The sequence below is a fragment of the Tympanuchus pallidicinctus genome, unplaced genomic scaffold (assembly GCF_026119805.1).
Source record: "Tympanuchus pallidicinctus isolate F22 unplaced genomic scaffold, pur_lepc_1.0 scaffold2, whole genome shotgun sequence".
Classification (NCBI taxonomy): Eukaryota; Metazoa; Chordata; class Aves; order Galliformes; family Phasianidae; genus Tympanuchus; species Tympanuchus pallidicinctus.
Genome location: NW_026294721.1, coordinates 21,782,887 through 21,807,835, shown reverse-complemented (window position 1 = coordinate 21,807,835; position 24,949 = coordinate 21,782,887). Strand labels below are relative to the sequence as shown.

Below are 24,949 nucleotides of genomic sequence, written 5' to 3'. Positions count from 1 at the left end.
CAAGTCTGATTTTTATTCAAGTCTCAAACTCCCAAAAGCCATTACTGTGAGAGATTGTGTAGTACACTGCAAGAGATCATTCATGATAGGAACAAACTGAAACATGAAGAGCAGCTAAGAAAAAAAAAAAAAAAAAACAACAAACCAACAACTATCTGAAAGATCGACAGGAACCACATGCAGAACATTCTCCAACAACATCCTCCATTCTTAATGTCCTCTTTCAGCATTTTATAGATCAAATGTCTCAAAGAAAAACAATTTTCCATTTTCTATGGCCTCCTAGCCTTAAAAACTAGTGAACAGTCTGAATCAAGCCCTCCCTTGAGTTAGTATACATCCTGTCAAATGCAACCACGTTACCTCACCCCTGGCATACTTCACCCCAACATACCCTTATGTCTACCACTTTATCAGTAAGCCATGTAAGGCTGAGTGTAATGAAATGAATGAAAACCATAATTTTGAAATCAGTCTACTAATAATTTCAAAATTATTAAGTGACAATGCACACAATACAGCTGGCACTCATATTTCCTAAGGTCATAACTTAGAAACACTTGCTTTGAACACATTGCTAATACTGAACAAATAGGAAATGAGAAGGAAAAAAAAAAAAAAGGTAGAAGTCCTTCCTAAAATGAATTATTTGGGACTGTAAACTTGTGAACAAGATTCTATTTTTCTGTTTCTCCACTGCTTAAATTACAAGAGCTAGAAACTGCAAGGGGCACAGTATCAGCCACAAAGGGAGAAGCTATGAAAGCTTCCAGTATCCCACAGGAAAGCAAGACATCATGGACCAGAGCTTAAGTAACTGCAGTTTCACTGTGTTTTTTCACACCACAGATTCAACACGTGTCCGCTACAGACTCCACTTTACTACAGAGGCCAGATTTATAACCTGAATATTTTGAATTTCTGAAGGACTTAACTTTTTTGTAATAAAAGCTTCAGTGTCATGTTCTGAAAATAGAACATTTTCTCCATCTTTTGGAAAAACATTTGGACTTTGTCATCCTTAAGAGCTGTCAGAATTCTAAACCATTAGGCAGTTCCATAAGACCTAGGGGGATGGGAAATGGAGAAATAAACTGGGGCTGAGGGTGGAGTGGCATTCCATAGTTCAAATGGTATCAAATATATCATTGCACAGACATTTGTTCCCAGATCTACCAGTTACTGCGTGCCAGGAACTACAAGCAACATGATAGCAGTTCCTAAATTTGTCCATAAGAAAGAAGCCATTTGGGCCTGCTGCAAAGGCTTACTGCTAGAGGACAGAAAGAGTGATATAGTCAGAAGTCACAGACCTGAATTATTTTGAAGATGTCCACCGCAAAAGAGAAAAAGAAACACCAGATTAATTCTACAGCTAATTGAGACACTTCAGCCCAACAGCTGTAAGCAACATCAAAGGAGGAGCACAATGCAGGGCTTGGCACCAGGCAAGACTACCTCAGCTGCCCTCTGAGAGACTGCTCAGGATAGCTTAATGAACACACACGCATACAAACACAACTGCAAGTAGGAACACCTTGATACTCAAGAGTTTGAGTTTCATAATCGTCCCTTCAAGGGGAAAGGAAAACAAAAGGGGAAAAAAAAAATATAGGAAAAAGCCACATGGACAAAAAAGCCCAAACTACCAATTCCCAAGAGCTGAGACAGAGCATCTGTCGGGCATCTGCTGAGTCCGTGTCAGAAACTCACTTTGTTTCAACTGATGTTCAGAAGAAAAGGATGGAATTGTCTTCAGTTTCCTTGAAACAGTGTATATTTCAATCATACTCCGGCAGTCCTTTTATTTGTTGTCATTTGTTTGTTTGTTTCCCCAGCCAAATAATTTGTTCTCATCTTTGAACTAAACAGAAGAAGTGTGGGATTTTTTTGCTGGCCATCTGAATGTAGGCAAGCTGCAGAGGCATAGAGGGGCACAGACCAGAGCAGCAGGATGACATCTTGTCAGCCCCTCACCTACATAGGGAATAGCCAGAACTGTACTAACACTCCTTAAATGTAGCACAAAGTGTCTGTAAACATCATTCACAGGAAAGCTTGACTCCACTACCACTGGAAATCCAGACATCAAGATGCAACCACAAGACGACAAAGAATCAGATTATTTAGGATTTGATGCTACTATTCTTCACTGCATTCCTGGCCTCTACACAGTTCCCACCAGATGTCAGAGTCCCCTGACCAAAAACCACTAAGATTTTTGCCATGCTTTTTCGCTTAGTACTACATAATGTCCACCAAAATTCGAACAGCCCAGTGGTTGTTCCCATGGAGGATGCTACTAGTGCTGACTGGAGAATGTAAATTAGTGGCAAAAGAGCTGCACGCTGATTAGCTGTTAAGATTGCCTGTGTATTTAGATATCATCAAGTATCAAGTATTTAAGGACTCAAATACTTTGTTGTGCAATGCCTTTTTTTTCCCCTCTAACACAGGCTAACACCTACAAAGCAAGAGATAATGAAAAAGAGAGAAAGTGGGGTGATTTTCACACCAGGAGGAATTACCCCCCTGGGAATGTGCCTCATAGGAATATCAGTTGCAAGGCCAAAAACCACATGCATGAAAATAATAGCAGGAGAAAAAACAAGGGAGTTCACATAGGCTCAATGGTGTGGCTGAAAGAGTTGCAAATAGCAGGTTCTTAGCTTTACTGAGGTATCCAGGCACTGTCAAAGGCACCATGCCACAAGAGCACTTGGGAAGCTTCTGAACAGCAAAGAGTCAGGCCAGAGGCTTGCTGGTTGCCCACATCAATAGCTGCGCCCATTCTGGGGTCCAGCAACCATAAGGAGATCTATGCCAGTTAATTGTTCCTCATAATTCTAAGGGGCTCATTTTGATCAGTAGATGTACAAGAAAAAGATTGAAACAAGAGTGGAAGCAGAGAATAGTAAAAGGTGTCGCATACTTACATATTCAACATTGCTTATATGGCTGGATGGAATAAAAGCAATCAGAATCCCACTTCAGGCTCTGTGTGTCGTACTGCTTTGACTCATAAATAATGAGAACGTTTCCAAAATGAACTTCAACTGAATGTCATAACACTGTTATGTTCAAACTCATTTTCCTGTGAGATGAAGATGATGATCTGACAGTCACAAAAATCTCCAGTCTCTGAACTGATAGAACAAGTTTAGGCTTTGACACCCTATTTTTTGAGTATTAAAAAAATAAATAAATAAATAAATAAATCAATACACCAAAAAAAATCTATTCTACATAAAACTCGAATATTTAGTTGAAGTGACCTGAAATCTTATTTGTGAGAAAGTCGAGTAGGAAAAATTATATATTTAGATTATTTTATTTACTACATTTACATACTATAAAAAAAAGTCTCTAGGTGCTAAGATGTGACAAAAACCTGAATCAATTTATTCAAATTTGGGTCTGTTACAAGAGTTATTTTTGCAAATCTTTATATGCACACTTGCCTGCTTGCTTATTTGCTCCTCATTTATATTTGTACTTAGAAACTGGATCCTCAATAATACCAAATGGGTGAACTCAATATCATATGTCAGTAAAGCACTGCTTTTATTTACTTATTTTTAACTGCAAAAGCTTTATGTTCTTCTAGTATAAAATTAAATAAAAACTTCAATAGGACTTCAGAAGAGTCATAATATTTTCAGATTCATTCTATGAGATCATCTGCTCAGAGACATCACTGTTAAAAATCTATTGAGTCCACAAAAACATTCTACAGCCCAAACTCTAAAAATTGAAGGCTAAAGTTAATTACATACAGACTAGTAAATCGTGCCTGTCTTCTCCAAGGCTTTCTGCAGTAGCACTCAAGAAAGCACAGAGAGATATAGTCAGCAGCCTTTTTTCCACAATTTAAAGAATAAGAAGCCTAATGGTGCTCACGTATATGAAGGAATGGGAAAGAAATAAGACTCAGTTATGATAATTGCACTCTTATCTGCAGGATACAGCTACCCTTTTTACTATATTTGAGGCTTTTTCTAAAGTTAGCATAAAATGAAGTCCAGATCAAGTTAGTGCAGTAGGCACACCCCAGCTTGAAAAATCTGCTTAATCCTCTTCTGGTTAGCTTCATTTTACCAGCTCCAACCTAACTTCAAGGTCAGCTACTTCAGGGAAAAAGGGGGCATTTCTCAGTTTTATAAGATACTTTTCTTGGTGCCTGGTTATCAAGTGTCTGCCATGCAACTTTCCACATTCTCCTTGCCATCAACACAAACCTGCACAAAGCTACCTTGTGCTAAATTCTCAAGTTTCTCCTCATTTCCACAAGAGACACTAGCTGCAAGCATTTTCCCAGGGTTCCAGCCAAAACTTTCATTCTGCTTCCTTGTGCCCTCATTTGGGAGTCTATCCTCTCTTTCTGCCCACTGTCATAGTGCAGCTATTGTTTTGAGAGATGATTTCATGCCAGCACACCAAAAGATACTAGTATGATGTAGACCCTATGCTTCAAAGCCAGACAGATAACATTTCCTTTATCAGCATGTCTTATGAAAATGGTACTAGAATTCTTATAATGACATCCTAAAACTTAAATATACAGTTTTCCCAATTCCCTGAAGCCTTTATGGAGATAAGTTCACGTTACAATCACAGCGCAAAAGCAGATTTAAAAAGAAAGAAACAAGCTTTTGTTGTAACAATAAGCGCGTCGTCATGTACCCTCCACATAGCCAAAATGTTTTACAACCTGACAAGTCACCAAGGCAAGACTTGAAGAAACCTTGGACCTCAATTCGATACTACTGCTTTACTGTCTCCAGAGTATTCCAAGAATTAGCTGGAGGGAAAGGTGACATAATTTTTAAATGTATGGTTGGTGTAGGGTGTGGATGTGTGTACACTTACGCTCTTGGCACACACCTCTTTAGATCTCCCAGTATCATGGTGGAACATAATCACCAGCTAATAGAAGAACATGATCTTATCAACAGTTTGCATCAATTTTACTCCAGAAATTTTCTAACTGAAAGGTTTTATGTTGAGACAGTACTGTCCTTTCAAATGCACTGAACAGTCTGTATTATGACAACACTGGTACATGTTCAAAGTAGTACTATGAAGACAAAAAAAAGAAATCCCAAGCACACTGGTTCAGATTGAATATTCTTTAAATAACCTTTTGTCAAATTCCTAATAACTGTGAACTTCAGTGTGTTTTAAGTTCAAAAGTTCAAAATACTGTTGTATTCTGGATCACACCAGACATACTGCTTGGACTCTTGATCATACTCCTGTGATACTGAATTGACTTGTTGATCATGTATAGATGTGGAGTCCTCAGTACAGAAGTAGACATGTTGGAGCACATCCAGAGAAGCCACAAAAACGATCCATAGAATGGAACATCACTCCTGTGATGACAGGCTGAGAGACCTGGAAGTGTTCAGCCTGGAGGAGGCTGAGGGGTGACCTAATAGTGGCCTATCAGTATCTAAAGGAGAGCTACAGGAAAGAAGGAAACAGACTCTTTAGCAGGGTCCGTGGCAACAGAACAAGGGGAAATGGCTTCAAGCTCAGGGACGGTAGATTCAGGTTAGATATAAAGAAAAAATTTTTTACAGTGAGGGTGGTGAGGCACTGGAACAGGTTACCTAGTGTAGTTGATGTTCTGCCCCTAGAGACTTTCAAGGCAAGGCTGGATAAGGCCCTGGGGAACCTTATCTGGCTGTGGTGTCCCTGTTGCATTGCGGGGCAGTTGGACTAGACAGCCTTCAGAGGTCCCAAGTACAGATCATTCCTTTATGGCTGCCAGCCCCTAGAGGAGGTTAGGGAGGAGATGACCCCTTTTGGTCCCACAGGTAACTTGCTTCCACCTGTGCTTCTGGGGCTGCCTATGCCTCTTCACCTCAATCACTGGTTCAGGTTATGATCCAACAGTTCCCATACACACCACTACAAAAAAATTATATGCATCTGTTCTTGTTCAATGTACCCAATAGCTTTATGCAGTTTTTAAATGTCATAGTAGAGTCACAGAATCATAGAATGGCCTGGGTTGAAAAAGACCACAATGATCATCTAGTTTCAACCCTCCTGCTATATGCAGGGTTGCCAACCACCAGACCAGGCTGCCCAGAGCCACATCCAGTCTGGCCTTGGTTGCCTCCAGGGATGGGGCATCCACAACCTCCTTGGGCAACCTGTTCGAGTGTGTCACCACCCTCTGAATGAAGAGCTTCCTCCTAATAGCTAACCTAAACCTCCCTGTCTCAGTTTAAAACCATTCCCCTTGAGTCAAAACCATCCCCCTAGTGTCAAAAGAAGTGATATTTGTAGATTTAAAAAATAATAAAAATAAAATAGATCCCTACTTCAAATTTGCCACAAAATGTGTTAGATTTCAAAGAAAAAAAAAAAAAAAAACAAACCTTAGCCATGAGAATGATGGGTATAAAATGACTCATTACAGCTTGACTTTTTGTTATTTTAACAAGTTAGTGAAGATGTTATTGAGATAAAGCAGATTTAGAATAGCATAGTGATATCAAGCAGATCCACCACCAAGACAAATTAACAGTATATTTCCAGAGTTTCTGTGACAGACAAGTTTTGATCCGTTAACCTCCACTTTCTGAATTTCAGCCAAAGAATTCCAACAACCTGCATACCAAGGAATTGATGATTCCACACAAGAGCACAGATGTTACTGACTAGTCTGTCCCAGACCACTCCATTACTGAAGGTCATTCCAAAATCCTAATGTACAGACTCCTAACTCATGACTTCTTATTTCCAGAAAGCAATCATAAAGATGAAAAATATTCCAGATGAAATGCATACAGTGAGTCACACTGAAAAATAACTTTGATGGGCTTTATCAAGGAAGGTCAAGACAGAGGGTCTACAATGCTTATCAAAACAATACTCATAATTACAGCAGCTGTTAGTAAGGGAAGCAGAGCAGAAGGATTCTACCTTGGTAGAATAAAAAAAATATAATTCTAGCTGAAGGCATTTCAGCTTTGCTTCCCTCCACTTAGACCCAGTAAGGATTCACTTACTGGAACACATTTCCAAATCTTGTGATGCCACAGCACCCACACTGCTCTCTCATTCAGGTCAGCGTCAGCTTCAAAGCACACAGTCCACTGAGACACAGGAAGAATGTCACCAAGAAAACAGGAGACAAGGAAACTGCCTGAGAATGATAAAGAGCTGATATTAAAGCAAGAAAACTTCATTAGGTCATTTAGTATCACATCAAAGGAGACAGATTGAGAGCCTTACAGAGAAACAGTTCAGGCAAGGACAATGACATTTCTTTGCTCATATAATTTGTGTGTATGGAGCACAAGCAGGAAAGAATTGCAGGCAGCTGAAGAGATAATTTTATATGTCAAATAATCACGTATCTTGCTCTGAGATTTGACTATAGTGGCTTTTGCTACACTACTCAGTAGTGTTTCTTATTAAGTTATTTATAACAAGGTCTTAATAGCTGATCACTAGTCACACATCCCTCATTTACTAGGAGCATCTGGCATCCTAATGCATAGAAGAGAGCTGTAGTTTTGCCTCCATAATGCTACAGAATGCCAACTACGCTGCAAAGAATGCAAGGTCTAAGGAGCTGCAAACTAGAATACAGTCTCAAATTGATGTTCTCCACATCACAGTGCCAATAATGACATGAAAAAGACTCTTGTTTGCAAAGTACATTTTTTGCAAAGATACTGTAGTGATGAGCACTAAAAGAGTCTGAGAAAGTCAGGAATTCTGCCCTCAGGATTTGGTTTGAATAGCACATAGTAAACGTGGCACAGGACTGCATGTTGAACAGTAAGGAGAAAGTGAAACACTGAATAGCTGTTCATTAAGAGCAGCACCATTCATTTTGTTCACTAAAGAGATACTCAGAAGAAAGACAGCAGTGACCATGTATTTAATATGCATGCCCATGAAGGGGAATTGAGCTTGCGGAGACAACAATATTCTATTCTTTTAGCAGCCCTGACCCTGCAAATTTCATCATGTTCTCCAAGGCTGAAGACAGAAACTTGCAAATGTAATTATTCAAATAACCCTCACTTCACGAATGTTTAGCAGTCTTCAGTGAAAGCAGATTCCAAGACTCTGGGTATTGCATGAGTGAAATAGAAACCCATCTATTTCCATAGCAGGAATACAGAAGTGCTTTTGGTAATTGTCTGTTTTTAAGTTTTTATGTGCAGTTCAATCTAACAAATGCTGTGAGCACCAGGCAGGAGATGAATGGCCAAAGGACTAAACAGTCAAAGGAAGCAGATGCTCAAAAGAAAAACAGTAAGGAAAAAAAAAAAAAAAAAAGAGGGAAAAGACTGAGAGAAGCTTTCTTGGGCTGCCCTGAAGTCAAATAGCTTGACTGGGTTTTAGCAGAAGCTAAAATTCCAGCAGCAGCCTGTACACTGCTGAGATATTTACATATACAGGAAATGATTATTTGCATTAATATTCATCCATTTTCTTACATTTTCTGCTGTTCAAAAGGGTACCAAGCTGGATTTTCTGCACAGTAAATGTGAAAGGTCTATTGGTGTAGAAAGTTGTGTATCCTAAGATGAATACACTGAACCATCCTCAATTCTGCATGGTAATAAAATTCACTATAATTGATTAAAAATACAATAGTAATTTAAAATAAACTGATGTATCTAAGAAATGCAAGTCATTTACTTTCCCATACCAAATAACTGATTGTTTATCCTCGGGCGATGAAATTTGCTTCTATTAACCTAACAGAAGATAGCAAGGTTATCCTTATGAAGTGTGCTGAATTCCTAAATTACACATCTTCTGTAAAGGATTAAAAGGTATAACTTTAATCAACAAAAACCACTAACAACAAACCAGGAGTCACTCTATCACACTACAAGCATGACCCTAAAATCTGAGTGTGGGAGGACAAAGCCAGAGAGTGCCTTGTCTCAACATGGAAATGAGATATCACCACCACCAATAGAAATGAGTAAACATACTCTACCAAAACACACACTTATGGAATATCTCAATCCAGGATTTAATAATTAAAAAGGTCACATGCAGATAGAATCTTGCCTCCAGCCTGAGCCACTGTTGAAGGCTGTCAAACTCCAGGTGATATTCATAACAGAAGAATTACACAGGAATGCCTGTAGCACACAAATTCAGCAAAGGAGAATGCCATGCAAAGGCCCAGAAAGCCATGATCTATCCATTTCTCAATAATTACATATTAAGTCTTTTTGCTCATGAAATTTAAGCAAACAATTCAGTTTTCTTTTTATAGACTTCAGTTTCAAAATGTACTTTTGTATTACGAACAGAGTAGCAGGAAATATTACTAACATATGATTTAACACCATTCTTTCTTTCTACAGAGTGAATCCTTTTGTGTCAGATTATATTCATAAACACATACCTACTTACCCAAATATTTTCCAAATGTATATTAGCTTAAAAACCAAACTTGAAGTCTAAAAATACAACATACATCAGCTGGACAGAGTACTGGAAACTTATCTCTTGTTGAAAGGGCCATCAGTTCTTTTCTGTTCAAGGCTTTGTTCTTCCTAATAATGAAAACCACCTTTGTTCTTCTCCTTTCACACCTATGATTAAATCCACAAGAGAATTGCTCACCAGAAGCATACAGAATTTATTCAGTGCACTCAGGCAGCAGAATAAACCAGAACAAATTGATGAGGCCAGGGAAAGGGTGTTGGCTTGATAAAAATTAAAGGTATTATCACAATTCTCTCTAGATTTTTACTGAACATTATACAGACACAATGTGAGAATACGTGTCTCTAAAGCTGAAATCAGATACAGATCGTGGGAGACCGATACATTCTCTTCATCATGCAAGAGATCCAAGGCCAGTGAAAAATGTATTAGAAAAGAAACTGATGCTTTAAGGGCATGGATTGAATCAGAGATCTTCCTTCTATCTGCTGATCAGCAGCAAAACAACACATAAGGAAATAAAACCTCTCTATCCAGCACGGATCAGTGCCAGCTCCAATTAAATTACTGATTCTTGATTTTAATTAAAGGAGGAACACTTGTACCTCAGCTTAAAACTGGAGCTCCCACACAATAGCACACAAGGTAACTTCCAGGTAACTGCTAAGAAGCAGAGAAGAGAGAGGAATGATCATTTGAGTACCAAGGGTGCAAAACCCAAGAAGTGCTTCCCTCTAGCTACATCTGGCCCAACTGTGCTGGCAAGAACACATGGTGCCACCTCCATGAGAGATGAGGAGGAGGGCATTGATCAGCACCGACTGCACACAGTCACAGAAAAGGCACTGGCAGCATCAACACCACTATTAAAATAACTGTCTTCCCAGGACTATGTTACCTATGTGACTAACCATGGAAGCTACAATAACAGTCTTCAGGAAGTGAACAATACAAATACATGCTGAGAGAGACTTCCTTGTTGCCAAAAGACTTCACTAAGTGTTTGTGGAACACCTGTATACAGAGCCTCAAGCACACAGACAGTATCTGTAGTGCCCCAGAACAAGCAAAGCTGAACAAAAGTCTGGCTTTTAAGTTCTTGGCTTGAAAATATTGTGGGAAAGAGAAGAGGTGGGGAAAAAAAAAAAGGGTATTTATGGTAACTCTGTACTCTTTGCCCACAGGGCAGAGAGGTTATAACTCTAAATACAAAGGATGCAAGACAGGTGAAAAATTTTTAAGCAGTGCAGAATTAGTTGTTTAATGGGTCTGCTAAGTGACGGCATGCTCCCAGTAAAGAGTTCTGACAGCAGAAAGCCTTTAATCCAAGTGAATAACTAACTGGGAATAATGTCAGCAAAACAGCTGCCTGGATGCTACACTGCTCATCTTGAATAGAGGAACAATTGCCTACAATTGGAAAGCAATACATTTCAAGCCAACCTCAAGGTGAAGAGCAAGAACTAACACCACAGTTTAACTACTATCTGCCATCATCTTCTGCATTAAAAATGAGAGTATGAGAGAGGATGGCATAAGGAAACAACTGTTCTCTTCAGAAACATAGCAGCATAACTCCAGGAACAAATTGAGAGGTATACAAGTCTCTTCCAAAGAGAAGATGTAGTAAGCTAGTACATATTCATTCTCAATGCGGAAAAGCATACTAAACGCTGGTGCAAAAGAACTATTAAGAAAGGAAACAACTTCACAGAATCTGTCTACCAAAGAAGCTATTTGAGAATCTTTTGAACATCTTACTGAAACTAGCATGGCAATCTCATACTTCCAGCAGAACAACCTGCACCTCCCCTGCATCGTGATCAAGCCTGCCATCCAGACCTCCCCCAGAGCAGGAGAAAATAAACAACAACTATAATTTTACAATGAATTAGAAAATGCCTGGTTTAGGTTATATTCTCTGAAGTGCCCATTCACTATAGGTTGCCTTCTCTTGATGCTCTCTATCCAAAATCCCCTCCTCTTAATCTTTTCCCTTTACAAAACTCCTCCCCGCCCCCCCCCCCCCCCCACATCAGATTTGGACTGGCTTGCCCCAGTGTTGAAAGAGGATAAAGATATTTCAAATGCATTCATCAGAAGCTCCAGGAATAGCAGCAGCTCTGAGCCAAGACCTTACCCACACCTGGGTAAGTGCCAACATACAGTACAGGTAATAAGAGATAACAAAAGTCTTACATAAGAATTTTACTCAAGTTCCTATGGTAGCTCTTCAATCGGTGAAGCAGGTTTGACAGTTGTTAAAAAAAAATAAAAAAATCCACCTATGCCAAAACACAGGAACAGTAAGAAAAATCTTGATATTATACACACCAGAAGATACAAGGAGAATGGATGATTAAACACAAGTTACTCCATAGAGTTTGCAATAGTCATTTTTCCACATAAAGATATCTAAAACACTCTGGGCACATAGTATGCAGCCAACTGGCAGCATCCACATGACAAAGATGCACCTTTTGCCACTTCATCTGCTCTGTGTTAACTGACAGATTCCTTGGCAGCCATTTACAGAAGGCAAAATCCCCCCAACCTTTCTGTATAGTTAATTAATATAAAGATGTCCTAATTATGAAACAAACAAGAGAGTTTGGCAAAGCAGACTATAATAACAAAAAAGGAGAATAGATAGAAAGCTTACCTGCATCCTGGGCTCGCTGCAAAACTCCAGAGCAGGGATCTCCAGAAGAGATCCTTTCCCACTGGCAGTCAGCTCTTAAATGGCTCTAGGAGAGGTGCAGCCAGGCTCCACCCTTCCGGCAGCACAGGAGAATTGCCTTCACCTGTGCTCCCATGGCTGACTCATTGCTCACCTCAGGTGATCAATCAGAGGTTCAGGCTGTGATTCAGCAGTTCCCACACATTTGCCCCCACAAATGGTGAGTACAATGGCCCAAAGCACTGAGCCATCCAAAAGTTAGATGGGCTTTGATGAGCAAGAAAGTCATTCTGCTTTATTAGCAAGAACAAAGTCATGATTCTCTCAATTTTATTAGTCCAAATCTTCCATCACAGCACCAGGAGCAAAGGCTATACTTAATATAGTACAGAAATTCCCACATATGCTCTTTCCTTCCAACAGCTTCTGGTATCAAGAAATCCTAGTTCTGAGGAGAAGGACAATCTTGCAGATCCACACACACTGCTCTGAGTGTGTTTTTTGTAGATACTTTCAAGAGATCCATACATGCAATTGCACGTGGAGAAATCATCAGACTGCAGCTCCTTTCATCTCATGCCATTGTCCTGCGGAAAACTGCACAGTATACTGGCTGAGAACACAGGGCATGAGAATACACTCTTCTCCCTGGACTAACGGCTTTCTACACGTAGAAGAGTCATTGTTCTAACACATTTTTCATTTTCATACTCTAAGTAAACACCAAGTACCAACAAATCTCCCTCCGCCAGGCACAGATCTAATGACACTATCATATTTGCTTTACCAACCACTTATGCTTTGTACACAGTTGTAATTACATCTGAAGGCCTCTTCCTCCACAACAAAACAGGAGCTTATGTTTTGCTCCTCTATTCCATTTGGTGTTTCAGATACCTACCTCTTCCCTCTCAATCCTAAAAGAAAATAACAAGCTTTCATTTTCTTTCTAAAGTGGTTCAGTTTATCTGCATCAATTGCCATCCATCCCTTTCCCACAAGCTGGTCAGAGCTTGCCACCGTATACTAAGGTTAGAAATAGTGGCAGAATCACTATGTTGACTTCTTAGAAGCTGCTGGACTCCAGGAGACCTCCAGGACCCTATGAATAGCAATAGATGCTATTACCCTGAAGCTTCACTTCTGTTTGAAGCACCCCTATCATAAGCATATACTGGAAAACACTCACTACCCACAGTCAGCACCAACCCCCTGCTCTTCAGCAGCACCTATTCCCTTGTAGCATGAGCCATGGAAAACTTTCACATTGAGGTCTCCATCCTGTGCCAAGGCTGCCAGCAGTGCTACTTCTGGTAGCCTGCTTCTCGTAGTCATACAGAGCATGTACTCAGGCCATACAGGGGCATGATTCTCCCCTTCCCCTGTGCAGACAACCCCTTACATTCCTCCTCCTGAGAGATGCTAAGAACAGGAAAAATGCAGAAAACAAAAGCTTTCAGCACAGTTTGAGATCGCAGCACTTTGAAGAAGTCTGCTCTGGCTTTAATGTATTGATATCCTCAAGGCCCTTCATGTGGGAAGTTAAAAAGCAAGTTTCCTCCACACAGCTCTAAAATGAAAAAGAAAAGCCTGTATGGCATTGTAGGCTTAAGCATTGCACTGAGAAACTAACAAATGCTGAAAGGAAAGTGGGGAACCACAACACCAGAAGCGCCTACAACTAGAACGTGCTCTCAAGTGTCTTGGTTGAAATCCAAAAAAAAAAAAAAAAACCAAAAAAAAAAACCAAAGACTTAAACCTATTATACTGCATTACTACTTCAGAGAGACTAGCAAACTACAATGAAAAGAAATTAATGGTTAGACTCCCAAGCTCTGGAAGACTCAAACTGCCAGGAATGTTGTCTCAGAACTACCCCTGTGAATTTCCATGGTTATCCCACAGCCATTTACAGCAGTTTTGCTTACTTTCTCCCCTGAAGCTAGTCAAGAGAAGCAAAATGACGGGAAGGAACAAAGTAGCAAAGTATTTATTACAGAGACAGTTTTAAATGACAAATCTTTTTGTTTGGCATACTCTGAGAGAACTCCAGCACCAACTGAAGCACATCCTTCAGAAGGGCAGCTGCAATTAATTCCATGTGATGTTCTTTGCAGAGCACAGCACGGAGCGCGCCTCTGCGAATGGAAGTGGCTGCTGCTATCCAAGAGAAATAATCACTGAGAGGTATGTGAGGGAGGTGAAATTACTCTGCAGCTCCACCAGCTTTATTTTTAACGCCCGGCTCCCCTTACACTTGCCTTCACACAGGGCATGTCTGACCCCTCAGCTGTGCTACGCCAATCTAAGAAGCTCAGGATGCCAGGAAGCGTGGTGCAGCAGCCACCACCTCCATGCCAGACGTGGCTGTGTGCCACACTGTCCCACAGAGACGTGCAGCTCCCTGTGTCCATGGGCAGAGTGCTCACCCAGAAGCGGTGGCCATCAGTCCAGCACTTGGCCAAAGGGCAGCGCAGGCAGGGTGGCACTGATCTGAGAGGAGAAAATACAGCCCCAGCAAGCCTGGAGATCTGCATGTTCGTAATTAAAATGTTTCGAGGGTATTTCTGCTTCTCCATAGAAAGGCAAGCTGTTTCTAATAAAAGATAATTTGAGTTGCTTGAGCTTTGTTGATTTATGCCTTTTTTTCATGTTACTCCAAAACTGAAGGCCCCTTGTCAAAATAAGAATTGGTTTTGGGAGGGGTGGGATGTAAGGCTAAGGGTTTGTATCATTTCTTTCAGCTTTGAGAGAGTCACCTTTACAATTCACTGACTCTGAGACTTTTCTCTACCTTGATGGTGCCATTTTTCTGGAAAACAGTTCATTCCCTTGGCTACCTTCAGTCAGTCCAAACCCTGGCAGAAGATGCACACTGCACATGTGTGCTCCAAAATAAGGACTTCCGTTTTCTCCAAACCACCACCACCTTAAAAAACCACACATCAGATTCAGGAAAAAGAGAAACAGAAGAATTTTACATACTTGCATTTTTTTTTTTCCCCCTGTTTAGATTACTTGTTTATAGTTATGCTTCTGGACTTAAAGAAAGCTTTGACCTCTCTGTTACAATACATGCAAGTTAGCCCACTGAAATGAATCTGAACAACATTTACTCACAAGGCATTCAGCTGAATGTTCAGGACACTGCCATCCCTGCCTATGATGCCCTCACAGAGACAAGTCAGCCACTTCTATCTCTCCTCATTCCTCCCTACCCTTCTACAAACCCAGTCAGAAGATACTCACTGCCAAGTAGCAAATTGGGAGGGAAAATAACAAAAGTGTAACCCCCAAATCCATACCTATTCTATTTGTTCTGAGATGTTGGAAGAAGACCTGCACATTCTGTCAGAGCCATGACCTTCTGCTGGAACTATAAGGGCATAATGCAGCCCTGTGAGTTCTCTGAACATACTGCTTGCAAAGCAAAGCACCATGAAGAGATTTTAATCTCAGCCCTGTGTCCTCTGTAGCCATGCAACCATTCTCCTCCCACTTGCAAACAGTTATTTATGGGCATCAACCTACTCTTACGCAAAAGAAAGGCTTCTTCAAGTCAGAGTAAAGGTTACCACTACTTGTGCCAATCTGCAGCCTGTTCTTGAAGTACAAATTCAGCTGAGTTTCTTGGCTCTCTAGTTTTAGTTGCTCGAGATTTTTTTCCCCTTCAACTCTGCTACCTTTGGAGATGGCAAGTTCCAGTATTAGAACATACACTTATTTATTTTCATCTTCAGATCACAATATCTCCAACAGTCCCATCCTGTATAAGCAACTTCACGTGATGCTACCAAGCACTGTTAGTTCCTAAAGCCAAAGGCATTGATTTGCACCTTTGTTGGATGTAACAGAACTGACATCAATTTTGGGAACTGTTACTTGTTATTAATTTTTTAGAGATTTCAAATCCTCATGTTGGGGAGAAAAGCCTGAATCACAGCAAAGTACGATGAGGAACAGAAAGCAGGTAACAGCCTAATTTAAAAATGAAATATGTTAATCTGTCCAGAGACTTCACTGCTCATGACTGCAATACTGAACTAAAAATTGACCAATGCCTCAAGGAAAGGAAACAGTAGTAAGGTATTCTCAGGAAGAAGACTTTTACATTTTTTTTGCAGCACACTGAACACATACGGCCACTTTCTGTGTAGCTTGTAAATAACTACAGGGCTGGAATGAAGGTGGGGAGATTCTGGAGGTTGGAAGAGACGTCACAAAGAATTTTTCCTTTTATGTTGTTCCTGAAACTCACTGTGGGATCACAACATGGAAGAATTCCTGTGCTATTTCCAGCATGAACAAGGATCATAGAGAAATGTCTGTGAAGGCGAGATTAATGGAGATAATTTCCCTTTTACCCTACTCATTCAACTGTAGAAAGCAGAGTTAAAGAATTGCTTTTCCATCACGCAGCTCCTCAGTCTGTAAAGTGCCCCATGAATCACTGCCAATGATGCCGGAGCCAACAAGGCACAGCAATATTATTTTTTAAAACCTTAGCTTGTCAAAGCTGATTTCAAAATCAAACTGTCTCTGACACTAGGCAAGATATCCAAAAGCGGCAGAACGTAGCACAACAAGGCTTCTCTTCAAATAACAAAATTAAGAGAATTCTGTCCTTTCTCTAACATCGAAGTCACTAGAGTATTTTAAATTAATTTTAACATGAGGATCAAGCATTGTTAATAACTGCATCGTTAAGCTAGCCCTTCTGCTAAGGTAAGATTATTACCAACAATCTTTGAATCATTCATAGAATGAATCATAGAATGGTTTGGGTTGGAAGGGAAATCTAAGACCATCTAGTTCCAACCCCTGCTATAGGCAGGGACATCTCTCACTAGACCAGGCTGCTCAAAGCCCCATCCAGCCTGGCCTTGAATGCTTCCAGGGAGGGACATCCACAATTTTATCTACAACATTATATATACATATATTATATAAAAGAGTTAACAGTTTTGAGCAAGTTATAGTAGACCTGATCAGAGTATCTATGAAAGCAAAGGATTATTATAACCAATTAATACCACAAACAAAGAACCACTTAAGGATTTAACAATCAAATTCTCAAGAATTAAGCTTGCCCATCATCTCCTCAAGACCCAAAAAGCAAGTGGAGCTCATTTTTTATTGGTCAATAATAGCTATGCAAAGTGAATTAAATAACAGAATCTCACCAAGCCAGACAACCACTCATGTTTAGTTTTCTAAGATAAAAGAGGTTTAGTAGAAGTAGTTAGATTGGAAGCCAAATACATTTTATGCTGCCTTGAGGAGTTCCCACAAAGGAAAGTCAGTAGCGTACCTAGAAAACATTCATCAAAAGCCACAGGAGTTTTGCCTCCATGAAGAGAAGATCTTGTTCATGTAAATAGATGCTTAAATGTGGTGATACTGTAAGCATCCAATAAAGCAGGATTAAAAATAAAATTTAGCAACATTCACTCACCTACTTTCAAGAAACCGCAGACCCACAGAATTATTCCGGTTTCTGGGGTCCCTGAGGGCCTCTAAGCCCAAACTCCTTCCCCACACCAGGGCAGAAGTCAGTCAGAGCTACTCATTTGGAGCTCTTTTCAGCTGGGCATCAAGCCACCCAGGGATAGGCAGCCCGCACCAATGCTCAGCTGTCCTCATGAAGTAAGGAGAAGCATCTTTGCTAAGTTAGAACCTTTCCTCTTTTAGTGTGTGACAGGTGTCTCATTCTCCTGCCCCATGTCTCTGTCCTCTCAACAACCTGCCTCAAGCTACTAGGCTCCCTGCCATGCACTTCTTCTCCAGCCTAGCTCCCAGGGAAGGTACTCCAATCCCAGCCAGCTCCAGGGCTCTCTGCCAATCTCTCTCCAATGTCCCAATGTCCTTTCTGTGCCATGGGCCCCAAAACTGGATGCAGTATCGCAGGTGTAGCCTAGCAAACAAATAACCACTTCCATCAACTTACATCAATCCTTTCTGCTGCCAGGACGCAGCTGCCCCATATTTAGCCTGCTGCCCTGCTGGTCCCCCCCAGGCCCTCTCCAGGCAGCCACTCCCCACACACTGCACCACAGCAAAGGGTCATTCAGCCTGTCCCAGGTACACTAAGTACATTTCTGTTTAATAAATAAGAGGCAGTTTAAGTCAGGGTGTGTTCTAGTTCATCACATTCTTACAAACCTACCTCTAGGGCATGTGGTGCAGCCCTTTCACCTGATACTGTTCTTGCCATAGCTTGAAGAGGTTTCAGCTATTAACTGTGATATTATAGTACCATAGTAGCTGTAATTATCATAACCGAGGGGACTGAGTAAAGCAAGGGAGCTCAGTAGTTTCATTCTTAAATGACACACTGAAGGAGGGAAAACTGAGATCTTCACATTCTGTATGCCAGAATGCTCACACTTTCCCCCATCCAGCTTTATCAAGCACTCTTTCCAATGACGCTTTCACCCCCAGTAAATTTTGCTTTTATTGTACTATTCTTATACAACTGTTCTTGTTGGGATATTTACAATACTAATACATAGAAGTGTTCATCGGTGGATGAAGAGCTCATGGACTGGCAGTTTCTACAAACCAAAGATAATATAGCTTTTATAACCTGGTGTGAAATAACTCTTCCTTGATTGACTAATACATTCTAGAAAACAATTCTGCCATACTGATCATCTGCTTATTCTCCAAGCTAAGAAAGATTCCAGCTTTCTAGATGATAATTTTCTTTAAAATAAAAAATGTAGTTAACACTAGCAGAACAAGTGGAAAGAGGTTGAATAGTTGCATCCAACAGATCTTTGCAACCAATTAGACAAAGACATTCCAGACTCTGGTTTTTAAGGGTAGATCTTTTACCTATTTTAGAGTTTTAGTAATGAAAAAACTGAATTCATTTCTCCTAAGGAAATTAGCAGCACAACCCTACATTTCTTGACATTATCCCTTTATCAATAGTGTTGTTCTCACTATTCTCACCCTTGTGTTACGCACTACTTGTAACATGGCTTACACAGATCTCATGACAAGGGAATTGGGTCAATGTACACGGGACACACAGCTGCCATGCAACTAGGGGAGGAAAATATTTCCAGAAGGTGATGGTTAAGTACATCAGAGATTGGACATGTACTTCCAACCCTTTAAAACAATTTAGTTTTTATTCCACTGAATGACTGACCTAGCCAGAACAAAGAGCACCCCATCAGCCTCATCTGCCCTCACTAAATGCTGCCCTGGAGATGTAGAGAAAGAATGAAGAATTCCATTCCCAGTCATAATAACTGCAGTAAAGTTACTCTGAACACACATCCATCTTTTGACTCTTTATGATTGACTTATAAACATTGTGGGAAATATTAATCTAACTTTAGCTGTCCACAGATTAGCCAGCTGGTCCATTCATATTAGTTTATTCCACTCTGAGGAACATCCTCATACAATCATAAAATGGCTTGGGTTGGAAGGGACACCAAGAGCCATCAAGCTCAACCCCTCTGCTGCAGGCTGGCCTGCCAACCTCCACATTTAATACTAGGCTTTATAACTTCCACCATGATGAGGGATTTGTGACTAGCACATATCAGCTATAAAGTTAGGTGCTTAAAGACAGCCAAGATGGATACTAATCTGTCAATTGAAGCTATTTTTCAAAGCTCAAGGTAACTGAAGTAACTGAGAATCTCTGCTATACTTCCCCAGTAGATTTTGGGGTTGCATACAGCAGCCTTCCCACAAGCTGGACCCTCTTACCAGCAGGGCAGACACCTTCATTGTACAAAGCTATAGACCTGAAGTATTACCAGGTCAGGCACTGTTGGCATAGATAACTACACTTGTCCCTTTAAGTTCATTCCCAATACATTATGTAAAGTACACAAGTAAAACACTCTTCCAGTAAGAGAAGAAAAAGAAACACAAAGAAAACAGGAAAGACTAGAAACTGAAAAAAAAAAAAAAAAGTCAGCTGTAGGCACTGTTTGCAGCATAACTCACCAACTTTCCTACAAGATTTGCTTAATAAAACCATGTAGTCCTAAGTCTTATTGCACCTTTCTACACGTGAGTGGTTGCATTCAGATACTTTCACAGGCAGTCAGACTGGCTTCTCCAGAGCTGCCTGCTGCAGAAAACATCTGCTGGATTTAATCTATACCTGAGTATCAACAAGACTGATGGTCCCAGTCTTGCGGGGGCACCATGGTTGTGGGACTAGAGTCCGTAATCAAAGATCTTAAAATCCCTTTGAAAGCAAAGGAAGAGTTGATAGATAGTCTAGATACAATCCTGCAAGAGACAAGTTTCTCATATACGTAGCCAATGAGTAGGTTTAACCAGTATGTTCAATAGAAGGAGCTTTATCTCTGATATTCCTCCAAGTCAGGGCACACCAATCATTTTGAAGGCCATATAAACCTACGTGTGTATTCCTCAGGTTCTAGACACCTTCAGTAGATAACCCAATCCACTTCCTTCATCATATATGATTTTGTCAATGAGCTACTCCCACTGACTTTTAAGCAATGGGAGACATAAGTTTCAGCCTTCTAGAACTACATCCGCAGAAGGGAGAGACATCCTAACAAAATCTTGTTTCCAGACTCCTGAGGCAAGACAGTAACATGAAATTTACTTGCCCGGATCACTGTTTTTATACCTCTCACACTGCCTCTAGATATGGTGGAGCAGATGGTAGCATGGCTGTTCTGCACAAAAGGGCACTTCCAGAAGCACCAAGTAATACACCTGGCCCCAGTTCTGGAAGCAACCAGCTTAAAGCTGCTGCCTTCAGAGAAATCTATTGGAGGTAAAAAAACAAAAAAACAAAAAAAACAACCACACAACCAACAAACCCCTCTGGCTCACAAGCTTCTTAACAACACAACTCTCCAGGAAAATACATATGAAAGTGGCAGAGTTAGAAATTACTGCACGTTAGCCCATGCACATCTATAGGGAATGGTGAAGTCAAACACTGACCACAGAGGACAGAAAGCACGCCTTGTTTATTATTACCAGACAACAATAGAGGAAGCATTCTTATCAGCTGGCAAAGTTTCTAAGGAATACAAGTCTATGGAAAAGCCATCCCTAATTGAACCAAGTTTCAACAATGAGGACAGAGCATATTAATGAGGCGATGAGGAGATAACAATACCCTGAGGAGCTGCACCAGTATTAAATGTGGCTTTATTACTGTATTGCTGTTACGAATCCTTGCAGCAAGAACGACTGTTTATACAGATGTTCTTTCAACCATCAGTTATTGTAGTTTAAGCAAACACACTGGGAACCTTGACATTTTAAAATTATGGGCCATTAGATTAAATTAGATTTGTTATTTTGCTTTAGTAAGCCACTACACTTTACAAGGCTGATACATTCTTTCAGTGAAACTGAGCTGTGTTAATTGAAACGAGATACTGCACCTTTAATAATGCAGGCTGATGGAGCTGCCTTGCAGGGTTTTTCATCTGGTGCCTTTATTTTAAGTCTTCTGAGTGCCACTAATATGGTTCACTTTATCATTAAGAGGGCATTCTTTGTGTAAGTAGCACATGCCAAGTCAAACTAAAATAATAGAACTGGTTTAGTGTTACACAGGGGGAAGTATGGCTGATATTTGTGCAGAACTGAACATGTGAGCAAGGCTGAATTTTGGTTTCCTATCAACAGTGACTTGTGATTGGAGCAGAAAGTCCACAGAATCCCCACATCCCAGCTCCTGTCACACACAGATCACATCAGACCTGTCACCACCACATCCAGATCTCGGGCCCTTCTGCACACTCAGATGGACTTCAGTGCTTCTGTTCCATAGCTCAAGGGAGGCACAAAGGGGATGGAATTGTTATGAGGAACCACCCAGTTCACTGCAAGAAGGATTCTCCTATTCTTCAAAGAGTGGAATAACTCTGAGAGAGGAAAAAGATGACTTCTAGCACCCAGCTGACACGCTCTAGTGAAACATCAAATGCCAAGGAGCAAAGGCAGGCCTCTTGGACACTCACTCTGAGCCTTAGCACTTGTCTGTGCAGCGCCCAGCCTGCTCCTGGACTAGCAGAATGCTGCTGCAGCAGAGACAGGACTTGGATGATATTTAAACTGGATGAGGATCCATCCCTGAACCACACAGCTGGTTCCTTACCAATAACAACGTGCAGCTTCAGATCTGCGTGTTTCTGCCTCAGCTTCCTTGTGTGGCACTGCTCTACTGTCTGACAGACTCCAAGATCTCTGCTAGCACCCTCACTGCCAATCCTCCACATCCCATACCAAGGACATCAGCAGCCAGATTACTGCAGTTGCTGCTTGTTTTATTTTCATTTGAGAGAGACATCCTTGTAAATGCTCACCACTGAGCTGGAGGCCACCACACACACAAGGATTGCTAACACCTCTGGGCCAGCACATAGACAGCTGAGGAACAACTGCAAAGCTGAACGAGGTGGACCTAGCAGCCAGGCATGGCACAACCCTATTTCTGGTTTTCACTCAAATCAATGGGGCTTAATACCTACAATAAACAGATAACATCTTAGGATGTCACAATTAATGTTGCTTTTCAATATCCTTGGGCTAATGTATCACGCTCCACACCATTTGCTCAGTCCAAGTCCCCCAGATTTAGGATGGTGAACACTGACCGCACTTTTCTAAGAGGTGTTAACCCTCATACCTCAGAGCTTAACACAAAAGGAAATACCATGCACAAGACACATGGGACCACACCTGCTTCACAGGCAGCTGACAGCCTCACCACACACAACACACGTTTGCCACCCATGCATCGAGAAGATGAAAAAAGTGAGTAAGGAAGGGTGAGAGGTTACATCCAGCTTCCTCTATCCACATGGCTCTCCTGGGCCAGCATCAAGGAGTTAAGCCTCTTCCTATTCCTCTTACCTGCCCCATCACACCAGCATAGGCATGAGAACTTGGGAAGACAGGGAACTGCCAAGGAGGGAGGTTTCCACCTGACCCACATGCGCTGCTTCTAGACAGGAAGGCTCACACTCCCTTCATTATCATCATGCCCGGAGTGATTGCTGGCAGCCTCGTTACCTACCGACCTGCTTTGCTGCTGAGTTCCTGGCATCCTTAGCAGCCAGAACCAACAGTCATAAGCTGCTGCGCACCGAGCAGGGTCACATGCCTCCCTCCTGCTCCTCTGTTGTAAGGAAGGATACACGGGGACCACCTCATTCATCTGCCCTACGTAGCTGTCTGCACACACTGCACTTCTCCCTTGAGCTGTACATTGGCACAGAAGTCCTTCTTTCCCCATTCCTCTATGTTCCCATCTCTGGTCAACTTGTCCTCTCTCTGGTCTACAGCAACTGGCCAGCTATGTCAATGCCTGACACAGCACTGCCATTTCAGATGACGTTGGAGTCAACCATTATTTCTGAGAATATACTTGAGAATGTAGGAGTCCCACAGTCGCGGCGACTTTACCAACCATTCGCCCAACCACCGCAGGAGAGCAGAACCTAAAGCCGCAGATTAAACTCAAAGCCTGCAGCTGACGGGATCTCCTACCCGGCTATCTCGGTTTATGCCACATTCGCGGGTATTCTGCACCAGCAATACGGCGCGGAACTACTCAAAGCGTCGCTATTGTTACATGCCAAAATATTGAACTACAGCATCTCACCTCCACCTGCCCGTCTGCGCGTTCTACAGCGCGAGCAAACCCCGAGCGAGACCCGCGGGGCAGCGCCGCATCGCCCTCAGCTTTCGGGAGCGGCACAGGAGAAGATGCGGGCACCCCCACCACCACGCGCCTTTCTGCGTTACCTTCGCGGCCCTTCTGCGGCCGGGGGTGCCCCGGGGGGGTCTGGTCTCCAGGAGGGCCGGGGAGACCCGGTGCCCCCAGCCCGGGAAGAAGCGTCGGCTCCAGCACCTGCGCTGCTGTTTACGGCCGCCCCGCTCAGCCCGAGCCAGGGGGCGGGCGAGGGAAATACGATTAAGGGCTTAAATCCGGCGTGGGGGCTGCGGCGCGGATGCCGCAGAGCGCAAATCGCGAGCTCCGAGAACCGCCGGAGCCCCGCGGCCAGGCGGCAGCTCGGGACTGCGGCACGGCGCCCACACCGCGCTGCCATCGCCTTACCTCGATCCACTTCTGCGCCTCGCCGAACGCCGGCTCGGGCTGCGGGAAGTCGGGCGGGGGCTGCGCTTCTCCCAGCTCCAGCGCGGGGCTGGCCATCGGGGAGCCGCGATGAGCGCCGGGCAGCCGGCCGGGGAGCGCCGCAGCCTGTGCCGCTGCCTGCCGCGGCGGGGCCGGGCGGCTGAGCTCTACAGCCCGGCGGCTGCGGCTCGCCTGCGGTAACCCCGCGCCTGGTGCCGCCTCGGTCCTTCCTCCCTCCCGCCCTGCCTCCGCCCCGCCCGCCGCGTTGCCGGCTAAAAATAAAACAGACGGGCCAAGCGGCTTTGCCTGCAGCTCGGGCACGCGGCCCGTCCCCCCGGGGGCGGCCGAGCCCTCCCCGGCTGCAACCGGCGTTGTGCCCGCAGCTCCGTCCCTCAGCTCACGGTAGCGCTGCGGAGGGAGAGCGGCCGGGAGATGTCAGAGTGATGCCCGAGAGCTCTGTGCTCTAAGGTGTGCTGACAAACACCGCACGTGAGCGTGGGCTTGGGGCGAGGGAAGACAGCAGAGCGCATCCTGCAGACCTGCGCGGCTGATTAGGCGGTGCGAGCAGTCCCAGCTCGAGCAGAAATGCTCCTAAGCCTGAAGTGAAGTGTAGAAGTTTCTAGAAATTGGCAGGAAAACTCTTTCAAAAGGCCTTTTTAAAATCAAACCCTAAAAAAAACAGTCCATTCATCTAGTCGTGTCGGAAAGATGAGCT

General features: G+C 42.5%; 1 protein-coding gene across 11 annotated transcripts in view; it reads right to left on the bottom strand.

Annotated features, from left to right (window-relative positions):
* LIMCH1 (LIM and calponin homology domains 1) overlaps nucleotides 1-24,446 on the bottom strand; it is a 165,935-nt gene extending 141,489 nt beyond the window's left edge. For 3 of the 11 annotated variants that reach the window (XM_052682498.1, XM_052682500.1, XM_052682501.1), the window contains exon 1: nucleotides 24,217-24,442. In XM_052682498.1, coding sequence (XP_052538458.1) covers nucleotides 24,217-24,312 — 96 coding nt within the window. In that variant the 5' untranslated portion in view covers nucleotides 24,313-24,442. Of the gene's footprint in view, nucleotides 1-12,106; nucleotides 12,150-23,903; nucleotides 24,007-24,216 lie in introns of those variants that run through there. The other 8 variants (XM_052682504.1, XM_052682499.1, XM_052682503.1 and 5 more) reach the window with 8 other exon arrangements.
* Nucleotides 24,447-24,949: the final 503 nt, after the last annotated feature.